Source organism: Toxotes jaculatrix, chromosome 21, assembly GCF_017976425.1.
Source record: "Toxotes jaculatrix isolate fToxJac2 chromosome 21, fToxJac2.pri, whole genome shotgun sequence".
Classification (NCBI taxonomy): domain Eukaryota; kingdom Metazoa; phylum Chordata; class Actinopteri; family Toxotidae; genus Toxotes; species Toxotes jaculatrix.
Genome location: NC_054414.1, coordinates 20221128 through 20237566, shown reverse-complemented (window position 1 = coordinate 20237566; position 16439 = coordinate 20221128). Strand labels below are relative to the sequence as shown.

Here is a 16439-nt window from a genome sequence, read left to right as displayed (position 1 = left end):
TGGCGGCAGTCAGGCCTGGCGGTGGGCGGCTGCAGATGCAGACTGTCTCCTCACACCAGAGTGAAAACCCTGAAACGTCTTCATGTGACATCCGACCTCTCCCACTCGTCCTACCTGTCAAAGCCCGTGTGTGTGTGTGTGTGTGTGTGTGTGTGTGTGAGTAAATATTTTGTACTTATGAGGAAGGAACAATGGGGCGAGGGATCACACACAGACCAGATTCAGCTCCGTGTCGTCACAGTTTTCTCTCACACGCTCAGTGTTGGTGTCTAACGTCTCGTCCTCGTCTTCTGGTCTCACTCGTCCTCTGGTCTCACTCAGACCTGTGAGGACAGTTTCACCTGTGTAACCTGCTGACACACAGACCCACACAGAGCATATTAACATCACCTGAAGGTGTGTACGGACAGAAGCTGTGATCCGCTCTGCAGCGTGGTCGTGATGTACAGACAGGTGTCAGTGCATCACAGGTGAGACTCACAGGTGAGACTCACAGGTGAGACTCACAGAGTCCACACAGTAAAGTTAAATACAATGAAACCAACACAGATGAGAAGCAGCTAACGTGCAGCTGCAGCAGAAACTGGGTAGGATCCATGAGCATCTCACACATACAGACACACACACACACCGGGACACTCTGTGGACACCCTGTGGACACCCTGCGGACACCCTGTGGACACTCTGTGCTGCAGAGTTTGTTCAGCTGTTTGTGTGTCTGTGAAGCAGATTCAGGAGATCCAGCTGCTGATCGGGTCAGTGATGAGTCCAGATCACCTGTCCCTTTGTCTCACACAGGATCTGCAGCTGAATGAACGAGTGAATGATGGTGAACATGAATAAATAAATGAAGCTCACCAGCGTCTCCTGGTAGAAGTGGGCCCGGTTTTGGCCTGAGACTCACTGGAACATCTGGACCGCTTGTCGAGGACTCAGATCACAGGAGACACACGAAGAGTCCTGATCCACTTTGAACCTGCACCAGAGGAACAACCCAAAGATCCGGTTTCTCTCATCAGCTGATGATTCAGGAGAACTCAGCGTATCAAGAATCCAGGCTTCAGGAGCAGTGACCGTCGTACAGGTGAGTGACGACGTTTTACAGGTGATGAACAGTCTGAGCTGGATCAAAATGTCCTCACTGATAAAATCACTTCACCTTTTTACCTTTAAAGGCCGTGTCCTCACCTGAGACGTGACTGAGGAGATTTTTCACTGTTCACCTTCTGATTCAGATCCACGTGTGTTTGAATCTGATGCCACTGATTCACACCTGTCCTCTACAGCAGCTGAGGATCATGGGTAACGTGCAGGCTGAAGAAAAGTGAGGAAACAATGAAAACTGGTTCAAAATGAAAGTCAGTGGTTTTTATTTGAACTGTTTCCCTCTTCACCCTGTTTACATACATGTAACATACAACATGTCAGAAACCTCTGAACTTTCTCCTCCGGATTATTTTAATGAGTTTGTTTTTAATCATCCTGAGGTTCAGGGTCACCGAGGCCACATTTATCCCCCGTCTACAAACCAATCAATCAATCAATCAATCAATCAATCAATCAATCGGTCGATTAATCAAGAAAATAATCAGCAGAAATCAAAACAGTGAAATGCTGCTTGAACATAAAGACGTGAGGAATAAACCTGGTACCAGACAGACCGAGTGTTTCTGCCTGCGCTGCAGCTGTAACCGGACTGGAGACCCTGCAGGTGTTGTACAGGTGTGGTACAGGTGTGGTACAGGTGTTCGTGCTCTGACATGAAAACATAAATAAACCTGTTGTTATTAAGAATAAATAAACCGACACAGCGTGAGTGCGCGTGGTTTATGGACCAGCTGTCCCTTTTTATTTTACAGCATCTGAAGATGAGACGGGTTCATGAGGAGCTCGGGTCCAAACGGCCTCAGACGCCGGTTCTCGCGCGGCAGTTTGGAGCAGAGCTCCTCGTGCTTCCCGGCAGAGGCGCACACCTTCACGTTACTGTCAGAAAACGGCCTCAAACCTGCTCCAGGATCAGCGTTATAAATATGAACAGATACGATCAGATACATTAAACAAATACAACAGATTGATTATATTAATAATACTGAGCCTCCGCTTTATACAAAGTTCTGTGATAAAATAAAAACATGTACATCACATTTACATTCAGTCACGTGATCGGTCTGATCAGAGTGTTTTGGAGTTTGTGTACAACAGTAATGAGCTGATGCTTCGTATGAGTCAGAGCCACAGCGCGGCTTCAGTTCGGGCAGGAGCATTTGCACTCTGATATAATGGGATACTGAACCGGTATCCAGGCGCATTTCAGGCCCCCCTTTTTCTGCAGGCAGCGCCATCGCAGGATCGTAAAGTGAGTGGATTTGGCAGGTTTGCACACCATCCCTTCAGGGACCGAACAAGACCGCTTATTGTAGCAGCTCCCCACCTTCACGTAGCGCGGCCAGAATCTGCTGCCCAGGTCGTTCCATGCGTAAACAACCGGGCAGAAGGCGTAGGACCACAGCCACAGTTGCAGCCTTCTCCGGAGCTTTTTGCTCGGCTTCTGCTTCTTGCCGTGCTGGACCTCGAACTCCATGGCCCGGATCTCTTTGGGCATGGCTCCGGAGAGCTTCTGCCGCATCTCAGGGTCGTTCGCATCATCGTTCCCCGCGTATCTGTCCTCCGGCGGGGGGACGGACATGAACTGCGGGTCGAAGTGGCTGCCCAGAATGCTCCTGAGCTCCGTCTCGTTCAAGTCCTTCTCCTTAGGGTCCAGCACCGGATCCGGGTCCTCCTTTAGGTCCACTACGGGCAGAGTATCGCTGGGAATGGGACGGAAGAGAAAGTAGTGTTGGCACATGCCCTCCTCTATCCTGAAGCCCAGAGACAGTACGAGCATAAACACAGCCCAGAAATAACAGGAGTTATCCATCTCCTCTGTAGGCGGCGCGTCCCGAGTGCGACTCAGTCACAATCCTCCCAGAACGAACCGGGGGCGCCCCGGGTTTCCCTCTGCGCGTCTGCGGGGAACAAATCCAAGTCTGAGCCGAGAGCGCGCAGCAGACGCGCGGCTCGCACCGGGGGACAAACCGCGGCGCGACGCGCTCCAAAACTTCTCAGCAACTTCCAGACGCTGCTGCCAGATCAGGCCGAGGGAGAGGCAGCAGGACGAGGACTTCCCCACGTAACTTCACGGCCCATGACCCGGGTCCCCGCTGCAGAAGATCCAGACTCAGTGTCCCGGTGAGACAGCTCCGCGCCCCGCAGGTCGCTGCTCTCAGTCCGCATGTTGGCGCAGCGGCTCCCGCTGCCTCTGGTCCTCTGCAGCCAAAGTGAAGGCGCCGCGGACTGCACCCAAATATCCAGCAGGGCGGTGATGTAATCCGGCTCCCTCTGACGATCCAGAGCAGGGACCAGCCCTCCTGTGCTGACCCGCCAAAACACACACACACACACACACACACACACACACAATTTAAACACTAAATGTGCAGGAACCCGTATGTTCTTACGTCAGAGGAACCTCAGAAAGGTGAATTCAGCTCTGACCCCGTCACCCCCCTCCTCCCCCTCCTCCCCCTCCTGCCCCCCCCCCCCCCCCCCCCCCCCCCCCGTTGAATTGCGGTACTTGGGTAATTTTCTGGCCTGCTGATGGGACAGTGTGTGACGGGCGCCTCTAAACTGTCGCATCTCTGTGGAGAGGAAGTCAGAGGCGATTCTCAGATAAGACTTCACAGGGTCACACGGGGGGGCCACGGGGGACTCCGGGTCACGGTGAGGTGGATTGGGAGGCCCTGAGGAGAAAGATCCAGTCAGGCAGAGTCCAGAGTCCAGGGTTCAGGGTCAGACCAGGTCCGGGGCTCAGCCCTGAAAGTAACGTGTCCAGCACCGTGTTCTCAGCGAGGCCACGGTCTGTGCTGCATTTTACTCATGTGTCCAATGATCAGGTCCGAAAGACCGTTACTGACGTGGTCCCCACCGTCCAACCAGACCATCACTGCTGTGACAGGTGTCTCTCAGAGAGGAGGGGGAGGAGGACAGAAGCCATGTGGACACAGGCTCTGATCAGCCCTGCGTCTCCTGGAGGAGCTCGACTGTGTCCACAGTGTCCACAGTGTGTCCACACTGTGTGTTTAGTACTTTGACTGTAGCCTGAGAGCTTCGTCCTCTGCTGGCCTGATCAGGGTTTCGTTGCTGGATCTCAACGTCTGTCACTCGGCCTCTCGGGGTAAAAACATTACATCACGTTCACTTATCATCAAAAGCCTCGTTCTGCCATAACCACAGATCCACGGCGTTCTCCCCTCGTCTCTCCACTACAGACGGACACAGATCCACATGTTCCGAATCACTCCGGCCTTTGATTTTCCAGAACGCGGCTGCGATACGGCCCAGCAGTGTAGATCAGTGGCTTTCCATCCTCGTCCACTTCAGTGTGTGTTCCTAAATGTTCCCTCTGATGTTCCAACACAGCGTTAGTTTAATCTTAATAGCCAATCAGAGGGCCTCCCAGGACGGGGGACAAACAGGCCGGCTGCTTCGTCCGTGACCCAGCCTGATAAAAACAGTTGGTTGTGTATTTAATTCCCTCACGAGCGAGAGCTTTGATGGAGAGACGGCCGGGGCAATTTGGACGGTCCATTTGGGTGAGAAAGCTTCAAGGTGGCAGAGACAGGTCAAACACACAAACACATGAAACAGGCATTTGTCTGGCTCGGATTTCAGCCCCCGTCCTCGTCCCCCCCGTCCCCATCCCCGTCCTCTCCGCCTCTGAGCTGCACCAGAAGCATCGTTTCTAAGAAGCCAGAGGAACATCATCTTCCTGCGTTTTATCAAACATAAACAGATTCCATCACAGGAGAACTTCCAGGTTCTGACAGTTATTGATCTCTGATCGATCAGTGAATAAAATCTCAGGTTGATCCAGTTCTGACACAACAAAGAGAACAGGGTGAAGGACATGTTGTCTGAGACTCGCTGTCTTCAGGACAGACCTGGTTTTTCTGAAGGACACTTTCCTCACGCGTTTCACTCTGAGCAGTTTCCGTGCAGCTCAGACTGATCCGTGTTTCCATGGCGACGGCCGGGAGCAGCGATCCTGTGGCTTGGACCGACGCTCAGAAATGCTCCGAGCGCTCCGGCGGGAAAACTCCCTGCCAGTGGTGGTGTGAGATTCCAGTTGGTTCACACCCTCCCACACGGCGTCCTCTGACCGCCGCGGCTCGGCCTGCCCGTCCGGAGCCCGGCTGCAGCGGATTCCTCCAACACCTCCGGTCTGAGGCCTGAGACGGAGCTGAGGCCTTTCTGAAACCAGGCAGCGGAGAGACGTTACTCAGGACATGTGGTGGAGAACTGCACCGGGACTTTACTCATGGATTTTCATTCCAAGCCACTTTAAACTCTGACTCTCCTTTAATTTACTGATTTGTTAGATTCACGGTCACAGAGGAGGAGGGTGGAAACGTGAATTTCATACTTCTAAAAAACTTTTAAAGTTATTTCATCATTTTCCTCTGAAAGTTCAAATTAAACTGAGAAACTGTTTCAAAGGCAAAGACAAACATTCGCATTGTGAACGACGTGTGGAGACTTCACTCACTACTCGTTTGGAGGGAAACTAATATTTTGAGGAAAGTGTGAAGAAGAATTCAAATCATTCACTAAGATCAAAAATCAGCCGATTCTCAGGAAATATCACAGCAGAGCTGCTGCTGAAGCAGCCGGAGGCCTGACCGCGGTGTTGCGTTACTTCTAATTGGCAGAGCTTGACTCACATACCCAGAATGCCACAGATACGGCAGCGAGGATGAGGAGGCAGTGATGAAAACCGACTCAGGGACACGCCGACGCTTTATCTGCATCCGCCAGCTGACAGCAACTTCTGATAAAAGACAAACTCTCAGGTTTAAGTGCACAACGTCCACAGGAGACAACATTTATTTCAGCTGTTAAAATACATCCATTCATGTGACCTCAGAGAAAATGAATGAAAACACTGGAGGCTTTTTTTTTTTTTTTTTTTTTTTACAGTCCATAAAAAATCATTCTGTCCTTTTTCTGGAAATAAATAGACGTGGCATTAACGTAGCTCGGCTGTTGTTTCAGAAACAGAATCATGGAAGCTGATGTGATCGTCGTCGTCAGACATCAGCGTCAGGTGAGATAAAACAACACGAGAATCCACCGTCACGTTACGTCACGTAAGAGCTGAGCCCTGGAAACACCTGAAGATTCAGGTACAACATTCTGTCCATATTAAAACATTTCAAAATAAAAGTGTGATACACAAACTGAACTACCATCGGTGTCTGAGCCTGAAGCCTCCAAACGTCCGTTCACACCCTGAGCCTCTGTCACTGTGAGACTCGGTAAATGTGGTTTATTACCACGGGGATTTTTTCCTCTCACAGCTCCGACCGTCGGTTCTGTCAGTTCTGAAACAGGAGCTTTGGTCTGAGCACGTGACGAACACAGGCCGAGTCAGTTCAATGATTTCCAACAGAAAACAAAGACCAATAATCAACAACAATCAAAAATCCTGAATCAGGCGAAAAAATAAACGTATCAGCATGAAAACACTTCAGGTGCGTTCACTGTCCCTCTGACCTCCACATCAACTCGCCTGGATTCACTGTCCTCGCTCCTAGCTTTCTGAGATCTCAGCTTTTATTTTGGCAAGCCATAACTGACAGAACCGAGGGGCGGAGCCACGCAGATAAAATCCCATAATTAACAGTTTAGTGTTTTAATAACCAACGTTAGAATGACACTGAAGGAACCGTTGGTTTGACGTTTGGTTCTCGTGGGTTTGGGGCTGGGGGCAGAAGCTGATTAGCCTAGCTTAGCATAAAGCAGCGGGGAACAGCTAGCCTAGCCCCGCATGTGACGGACAGAGTGGAGCTGCATCTTTATGCTAAGCTAGGCTAACACGTCTTTAACATCAGCGAAAACCAAAACGTGGGACAGCTGAAACGCAGCGCTGACGCAGGGCAGCTGCAGTGTAAAGCTGTCGCTGTGATTCGTGCGTGAAGTGAAGCTGAACCTCGTTACGTTCCTGAATCATCTGTTTCCACACGTTCAAACAACACAACCTGTGAATTCACTTCATACGTCTCCATCACCTGCAGGACACTGAGCTTCTTACAGTCATTCGTGGTAAAAGCTGCCACAGTTAATGCCCTGTTGCATCAAATAGTCCATTAGCTTTTATTCCATAGTTGCTATGTGCAAACATTAAAAACGCACTTGTAAAATAGCGTGCATACATGAACCTGTGCATGTTCAACAGCTCTCACGCTCGCTGACAGCATGTTGATAGAAAAACAGAGAACACACCAGCAGCCTGTGAAGGAACGAGCACAACAAACTGTCAACACAACAGCACGACACAAACACCGTCAGGCTGACGGCGGGCCGGCCTGAGGGGCAAAGTGCAGACCCCTGACCCCCGACCCCCGACCCTGTCATGCTGAACCAGGAGGAGGCACAAACTGGACACAAAGCTTTAGTCCAAAAAAACCCACAACTACAAACTACGTCATGCCAACGACACACAGCTCCGACTGTTCATCCACATTCCAGGTAAAATACGTCTTTAAATCTGAGGATACAAAAATACTCCATGTTCTAAAGCCTGTGCTCATGTTTCAGACCTTTGGGAACTTTATATATATATAGATATATATTTTTATTCATTTTCTTTAAACTGACCACAAGTTAATTGAACCACATTAAGACCCGATGGGAGCAGCTCAGAAAAAACACTGACTGAAAAACGGGATTCAATCGTCACAGGAGACCACGATCACACGGACTAAACTGTTTCACTTCACGTAGAGGACAGTCCATGCTCTGAAGACGGGGCCACGAAAAGTAAGGATCTGCAGGAAACTTTGAGTTTGAGAGACTTGAACTAAACTGAGAGGTCTGAACTTTTTAACAAACCACAGTCAAACCACCGTGTGCAAAGTTCCTGGGCGGAGAAGCAGTGCTTGGTTTCACGTTGCATTGATTATTTTCTTTATAACAGTCGATGCCATGGGTTCTGAGGCTTGGCGGAGTTGAACCAGCAACTTAAGTTTAATTTACAATCTAGGGAGCTGTCTGAGGGCCGCTCAGCATGGGCCCCTGTAACACGCCGGCCAATCATCACTGTCATAGAGAGGCAAAGACAGGGAGGGAGGGGGGAGGAGGGGAGGACAGTGGTGATGTGAACAGCTGATGTCCAAGTTTGACGCTCGCTCTTCACCTTCGACCAGAGTCTGAGTTTATTTTAAAGCGACACTAGTTTTCTTTTGGGTTTCTCAGTTCTTCATTTAGCATCTGCAAACATAAGCAGCAGGATAGAAAATCAGAAAACATATTTCTGTTTGATTAAATTATTGTTATTAGTTTTCAGGTTTGCTTCCTTGTTAATGCAGGACCCTCCCCCCAGGAGGCCGAGACCCGTTCTGACCAGTGGAAGCAGAGACTGAATGTAGGACAGTTCCAGGTGCTAAGAAAGTCCCCGGTCTGGGTGCAGGACTCTCTGAAGGATCAGGAGCTCTGAGGTGAGTATCACAGGAATAACGACTGTGTGTTACATGCATTTCAAACACCACAATCTTACTAATCCGTCATCGATCTAATTTGTCTGATCTGTACCTTTGATCTGATAAAAGAAACACAAACAGGAAGTGGAACTTCCTGTGGATTCGTGTCAGCCCCATCTCCTTCCCACTGAAAAACTTCAATGGATCACAAATCAGACGTAAAAACTTGTGCAAGTTACTTTTCGGGTGTGGCGTCTTCTTCTGTCTCATACCTGTACAACACCCTGTAACAGCCCGTCCATCACTGCGAAGACTCTCACCCAGGTCGTGGTTTTTCTAAGTGCTGTATGAAGGCTTCTGGATTTACTCTTCAGTTCTGAGTTGCCCGTCCAGTTGCCTTTGTACAGCACGTAGAAGTCCACAGGATGCAGTCCGACTCTACAGCGTGCTGCTCAGGATCTCTGACACCTGGGCGTTGGTTTGGTCGTCTGAGTCTACGTCCTGGGTGCCGGCGGCTCCTTCTGGCTCCTCCCCCTCCCCTCCAGACTCCGCCTGTGCCACGACCACTGACACACCCGCAGCCTTCACGTTCTCCGTCATCTCTCCACCCCGCTCTTCCTCCCGCCCCCTCCTCTTGTGGCCCAGCGACAGCTCCTTGCAAGGCTCCACGAAGATCCTACGGACATGGGGTCGCGGCTCCCGGTGTCGGCCCTTTTGGGTCTCCAGGACGCAGGAGGCGTGGCTGACGTAGGTGGTGCCCTGTGGGGAGGGCAGGTCCCCGGGCAGGGGCAGGTCCGGGTCGAGCTGCTTGGTGTAGACACCCTCAGATAAAGATCCGGTGTGGCTCTCGCCGCTGTGGCCCCTCAGCCAGCGCTGGGGCCCGGTGAAGTACTGGCCCCTGTGACTTCTTGAGAGCAGTTTGCGTTTGGCAGGGGGGTTGGCGAGTGCCCTCAGGGGAGCAATGTCTTCCTGGTGACTTTTGGACAGGGAGAGGCCCTCCAGAGTCTTGGTGGTGTCTGACAGAACCGGAGAGAGGGGGAGGGACAGAGGCAAGTCTTTGGAGAATCTGGGAGACAGGGGGAGGGACGGAGACGTGGGTAGGGTCCTGGAGAGGGAGGGAGAGTGAGGCAAGCTGGAGGTAGAGAGAGGAGCGTCTTTGGATTTGGGATCCTTCACCACCGGGGAGAGGGGGAGGTCTTTGGGTGGGCAGACGCTGTACCTTCGAGAGGGGACGGAACAACAGGACGATCCATTAGATCTACACATGAACAACATGGTGTGTGTGTGTGTGTGTCCTCGCTGTGATTACACTCTTCACATCTGTGTGTGAACATTAATATGAAGCTTTATGAATCTTGAATGAATGAATGAATGAATTCTGAGATTCTCAGCAGAAGCACAATCACAACATGCAAACAGGACGCGTGCCATTTACACACAAACCACCTGAGCTCGTGGATCTGGAGCACGTCAGGGGCGCTGCCGCCCAGCGAGTGAACGGCCTGCTGGGACAGATCCTGGGGCGGAGAGTAGAGCAGGTCCAGCTCGCGGGGGCTCAGGGCGTCGCTGGAGTCGTAATCGCTGTCTGTCGGCAGAAAAACTTCGGACGACCCATCTTCGTCCGAGCCGAGCAGGGAGTCTGAAAGCACACAGACCAGAAGTCAGCTACACTTCATGTTTGCTCTGTGAAATTTGGATTTAAAGCTGCAGTGTGACGACCCACCGCTGATAGCTTTCCTCCTGCGGAGTTCAGGTGAGGGGGAAGGCGTGGGCAAGTAGTCCATGGTGGAGGAGGTGGAGTCGGTCTTTTGCTGTCCGGAGTCGCTTTCTGGAGCGTTGGCGTCCACCAGACAGGTGATGGGTACACCGCCCCGCGGCTGCCTGTAGCGAGCGCACTGCAGGGCGTCTGTGATCCAACGGAGGTCGCGACGCATTTCGTCCAGCTGCTACAGAAGCACCGAGCAAAACAAAGAGGAAAGCTCTGAATCTGTGTGAAGCAAGATTCATTCTGACGATGGTTTTAAACGTAGCCCAACATGATACCAGCGTCTGTTTCTATGCAGATGACACCTTGTTTATTTATTTATTTGTCACTGCTGTCAACACAACAGCTGACCATGACCATCAGTGGAAGAAAATCAATACACATTTTCAACGACTTTGTTAACACATGCAGCAGTTCACTCCTACACCTGGAAACACATGGAGACGTGGAAAACTAGTTCCTTAACTAGGACCTTAACTAGCTAGTTAGCTTAACAAGCTAGTTAGCTTAACTGAGAGTAAACTGCATCATGAGTGAAAATGTGTGTGTGTGTGTGTGTGTTTGCTTTTGAAGAGAGTGAAGCGTGATAAAACGTTAAGCAGTAATTAGCCGACTGTCTGACACAGAGCAGGAGAGCACTTAGTGCCAGACACACACACACACAGCTACACACAGCTACACACAGCTACACACACACACACACACACGCAGCTACACACAGCTACAAACACACACACACACACACGCAGCAGGGAGACTGACAGCAGGGATGACTCGGCTGGAAAGAATGCCGGGGCTGCGATGGCAGAGCGAGAGTCTGTGCAGAGAAAAACATGGAGGAGATTCCTGCTCGTCCCACGGAGCAGCTGAACGTCTCAGCTCCGAGTGTTTACCAACAACAGTCACACAAACCAATCAGCTCTTCACACAGAGCAGCAGCTGTTTGACGTCTGTCCATCAGTGTTATTCTGTTTCTTCATGTGTCTCCACGTGTCCTGCAAACACAGTGTGTGTGTGTGTGTGTGAAGCCATGGACGGCTGGGGAAATGATTTCACTGCTTTTCAAGACTTTTCAGGACCTGATCCCAGTGATCCCAGTGATCCCAGTGATCCCTGTGATCCCAGTGACCCCTGTGATCCCTGTGAGCCAGAGTTCCACATTCAGACACATCAGTGATCCACACTGTCACACTGGGTCACATGTTCCTTCATCACCGTCCACACACACTGTAGTTTATTCTGATTCAGTCACACACACACACACACACACACACACACACACACACACACACACACACTATAGGTATTTTAGGAGATTAACGTGTTCAGGAGGAAACAGAGTGAATCAGAGAGATCACTGCAGCGCTCGGATTAAGACCAAACCTGTATAACAACAACAACATCAGAAAAATAAACAAACTAAGTGGACTTCTCCTCCAACACGGACAGACTGTGTCCTTCTGGGAGACATTTCCACCAAAGATGAGATTTGGAGTCTGGAGCTGTGAGGAGGTGTCAGGTCGACGTGCTGCATCCAGAGGAAAATTCAGTCTGATGGACAAGTCTGTGCCGCGACGCAGCCCGAGACACATCTGCAGCTGATCACACTCTGACAGCAGCTTCACAGCTTCATGATTTAAGACAAAGTGAGACGCACAGACGGACACCCGGGGGCTTCCAAGGACGTACTGCAGCTCCATCTGCTCAGCGTCACTTCCCACAAACCTCAGCGACGGCGTGTTTTCCTGTTTGGCCAGTGTGTGTCATGGATACTGCATCAGTTCCCAACAGAGCTCACCCTGCGTGACGCCACAGCAGAGACAGAGTCATGGAGAAGATCGAGGCCTCTCCCTGAGTCTGATCACCTGAACATTAAAAACCTCAGCGTGTTGTTTATCTGCTCCTGGAAGGCAGATCTGAGGGTCAAACGCCCACGAGTCTTTAACTTTACTGACCTGCTGGTTAGCAGCTGTTTATGGTTGGAGGAATAAAACAATAAAATGATCATGGGTCATGTCTGCATGGATCTGACTGTCCACCATCCTGGTCCACACTGCTGTAATGTCTCCTGATGTCCTCAGACGTGATAAAGTGAAGCACATGTGGAGTGTGCAGACGTTTCTACAGATTTTCCTCCATCAACATGTGGAGAGTCTGAACAAACTGTCCAATTAGACGGCATCACGTCATCTTCACACACACACACACGCACGCACGCACGCACGCACGCTCACACACACAGAGTCCTCACAGGTACAGAAACCCACAGGTTTCACTGTGCTGACAGACGTTTCACACTCTGCCCTTCACATCAACATTCACTGTCTTTAATCACACACACACACACACACACACACACACACACACACACACACACACACACACACACACACACACACACACACACACACACACACTCTCCGTGTGCTCTGATTGGTATTATTTTTTCCCCTGACATTCCCTCTCTCTCTGAGCAATTTGTGGTCGGGGGCCACTTTTTTCCAAGCTTTAAAATCACAGACAGAAAGCTAGACAGCTGGTTACACACACACACACACATACACACACACACACACACACACACACACACACACACACACACAGAGCACCCTTGTGGTTTTGTGGTCGGTCTCCATTAACGGCGGCAGCGAGCTCTTCACAGAGAGAAATCTCCGACGGGTTCACTTACTTTACTTTTGTACTTTTGCACTTGTCGACTTGTGGCAGCAGCAGTTTAACAGCTCACCCTCCCAGCACTTCCACTTTACTGCATCAATAAATGTCTCTAATTGGATCAGCAGCTCATCTGTTTTCACACCGCTGTGATTTTTTTATGTTTTTCTCAGAGAAAAACTGGACATGAAAAAAAAAAGATACAGAGAATGAGGTTTGTTAAAATCCTCTCTGATGAGCTCTCAGCTGATTAATGTCAACTCTCACTCTCACAGCCACATTTACACGACGCCTGCAGGTCCAGGCAGTGACTTCACTCCCATAATCAGCTGGAAGGACTCGGAGTGAATCTGTACAGTAGCTGAAACCACATGGACCAACTTCTGAGAAGAAGCAGACTGATTCCAGATCAGCTGAGTCACAGATGTTTTCATCTGATGCATGAACGGACTCATTCAACGAATTTTCCCACAATTATTAGCTAATTCTGACGTGTTTCTATAAACAGGTGTCCAAACGTTCTCTGTGGATTTTCAAACCTGTGCAGCAGCTTCACCTGTGCGTCCGTCTCTCACCTGGATGTAGTCCAGGATTAGCTGATGTCTTTGTTTGGCTGTGGCCACCTCGCTGTCAGTGATGGCCTCCCGCAGTGCCTGCTGGGTAATAAGGGCATCCAGGTCTAAGACGGAGGACAGACGGCAGTACAGACTGATGAACTTCTCTTTGTAGGTGCAGAAGTGAACTGAAGACAGAAGAAACAGAAAGACTGAGATCAGTGAGCTGAAGGGAAGACGAAGTGCTGCAGCCTCTGTGTGTTTCAGCAGAAAAGTAAATGGAGTCTGGTACAGAACCAGCAGCTTGTTTGTGTGTTCTCCCCATGTTGCTCCTCACTTTCTGAGGATTTTCTGACAAGTTCCCGTCACAAGAACATCTCATTTCCTGTGAGCTGTGAGATCTGTGTTCTGCCTGTGAGAGGACAGAAACCCTGAGAACCTGAGAACCTCAGAACCTGGAACTCTGACTGATAGTCGGTGAAAACTGAGATGAAATTTTCAGGTCAAAGTGAAAACCAGAGTCATGTTAAAGCGTTTTATTCAGCAGCTGCTGTGGAGGTCAGTGTGTGTACAAAGAGAGAGTATTGTGCAGTGTGTATGGGTGTTATTGACACATTTTTGTGTGTGTGTTTATGTGTGTGGTGTGTGTGTATGGGGGTCAGTGGAGGGGCCGTCCTGCTGGAGCCTGCAGACTGATTTAGTGCTTTTCCCTGCAGATGTAGGCGTGTGTGTGTGTGTGTGGTTACCAAGTTCGAACATCTGCAGGGGGAGGTGGAGGAATCCCGACAGAGGGGTGTAGGGGTTGGACTGTCCGGGGGCGGAGCAAACATCATCGGCCGCTGGCAGCAGCAGCAGGAAGGAGACGCCGTGACCGAGCTCCACCACCTCCTGACTGTAGAGACGGAAGTGACGGGCCTACACACACACACGCACACGCACGCACGCACACACACACACACACGCACGCACACACACACACATTTAAATGTTTCCTCTCTGTTTGCAGTTACACACCAGCGAGTCGCACAGACTCACACACAGCTCTGTGTTTGGAGCGTGTACCTGATGCAGAGGTAGGTTGATGTGTTTCAGCAGGGACTTGATGGCCGTCTGCAGCTCGTAGTACAGTAAGGGGGCGTGGCTCTCCGCTCTGGGCTCCGCCTCCTCGCTGTCCTGGCTGCTGTGGTCCTTCTCTCCTGCGGCCGACAGCGTCTGGATCCAGTCCCACTCCTCCCTGAACACCACACGCACACATTCAGCACCGAGTCATCGGGTCTTTAACAGCAGCAGCAGGAGGCGCATGACGCCGACACACCTTCCTCCATGTTTGATTTGGTCGCAGAGTAAACACAAGTCAAAAGGTGGAACCTTCTACTTTATCTGAAGTCTGAAAACAAATCAACAACCGGCTTGTTTACACAACAACAGCTAACAACAGCTCACAACAACGACTCACAACAATGTGTTAAAGCAGAGACAGAAACAGCTGATCTGTATTCCTGCTCTTCCTACGTCTTCACAATCTGTCCTTTACTCTTCTTCACACACACACACACACACACACACACACAGTGTGTGTGTGTGTGTTTGTGTGTGTGTGAAGAAGAGTACACACACACACACAGTGTGTGTGTGTGCTGTTGAACATCCAGAAATTCTTGTGACAGAGGCCAAAGAGCAGAAATACCTTTACCTGCCCCAAGCTCCGAGCCAATCAGATTGGATCAAACACAAAAGACACACACACGCACACACATACACACGCACACACATACACATCCAGTAATGTAGGAGGAGTTACCTGCCCACTGACTCAGGGCAGGTGTGTGGTGTAATACAAGCAGGCAGATTAGTGTCATGTGTGTCGACTGAGGCCTCATTCCACAGATTTCAGGTCACACTCACACACTCTGACACACACACACACACACAGACACACACACACTCTGCAGGTTCATCTCTACCACACACACCTGAACATGTTCCTCCTCACCTGTCGACGTCATTCATTCAGTGCAGAGTTGTGTGTGTGTGTGTGTGTGTGTGTGTAACGTACCTGGAGACGTTGGCGTTCTCTCGTATGCGGGTGTGACACAGCATGTTGGGGGTCCGCTGGGACACCAGGACTCTGATCTGGTCTACGGAGCTGCTGAGCTTCAGGTAGCCCAGGTAGAGTCCCGGGACCAGCCGGTGGGTGCTGCGCCGCTGGTACGCCAAGATGTCCTGGAGACCAGAGACAGAAGCGTCTCACTCAGACCGGCTGTCAGTTGGTTTATAACAACCTGCTTCAGATCGAACAGCTGTGTGTGTGTGTGTGTGTGTGTGTGTGTGTGTGTGCGTGTGTGTGTGTGTGTGTGCGTCCTGGTCTCTTTGATCTGACGTCACTGCATCAGTGAAACTGACCTCAGGTTCCCGCCCTTCCTCACCTGTATGGTGATGATGAGGATGTCGAGAGCGTACGGCTCCTCCGGTGTGGACAGGGACTTCCTCTGGCTCTGCAGTTTGGTCACCTGCATCCACTTCCCGCTGAACAGCGAGTGCTGGCTCTCCATGTCGCGGATGGTCACCAGCAGCACGTTGCCATGGCGATCCTTGATGGGCTCGTAGTGGACCCGGCCCAGGTTGTGAGTTCCCAGGAGGTTCTGAGGGTAAATGTTAGAACCAGCTTTATGAAACGCCTCAGCCACTGAACCCAGGAACGACCTGATGACTGAGGATGTGAACACTGAAGTGAAATGGTTTCCTCCTCCAGCTGCTCCACAGTTCTGAACAGAAACTCGACTCTGAGGTCAAAGGTTAGGGAACAAACAGGATAAACGCACAAAGCTTCTTCTGAATAAAGTGAAGAGGTTTAAATGTGTGAATCTAAATGTGGAGCAGCTCATTAAAGCTGACGGGTGTTTGGAGTCCTGACCTGCAGCTGTCCGGCGG

At 50.6% G+C, this 16439-nt stretch overlaps 2 protein-coding genes across 3 annotated transcripts in view; both read right to left on the bottom strand.

Annotated features, from left to right (window-relative positions):
- Positions 1–1371: 1371 nt before the first annotated feature.
- On the bottom strand, positions 1372–3506 carry nog3 (noggin 3). The gene has a single exon (XM_041029152.1). It carries the CDS (start codon positions 2915–2917, stop codon positions 2246–2248), a length of 672 nt encoding a protein of 223 aa, XP_040885086.1. The 5' UTR covers positions 2918–3506; the 3' UTR covers positions 1372–2245.
- A 2457-nt stretch (positions 3507–5963) lies between these two features.
- Positions 5964–16439, bottom strand: part of ankfn1 (ankyrin repeat and fibronectin type III domain containing 1) — a 54625-nt gene continuing 44149 nt past the window's right edge. For both annotated transcript variants that reach the window (XM_041029143.1, XM_041029144.1), the window contains exons 17-25: positions 16423–16439; positions 15935–16150; positions 15565–15731; positions 14571–14742; positions 14255–14423; positions 13530–13696; positions 10240–10462; positions 9963–10155; positions 5964–9735 (exon numbers count right to left, since the gene is read on the bottom strand). The exon at positions 16423–16439 is cut by the window's right edge and continues 100 nt beyond it. In XM_041029143.1, the coding sequence (XP_040885077.1) occupies positions 8955–9735; positions 9963–10155; positions 10240–10462; positions 13530–13696; positions 14255–14423; positions 14571–14742; positions 15565–15731; positions 15935–16150; positions 16423–16439 (2105 nt within the window). In that variant the 3' untranslated portion in view covers positions 5964–8954. The remainder of the gene's footprint in view (positions 9736–9962; positions 10156–10239; positions 10463–13529; positions 13697–14254; positions 14424–14570; positions 14743–15564; positions 15732–15934; positions 16151–16422) is intronic.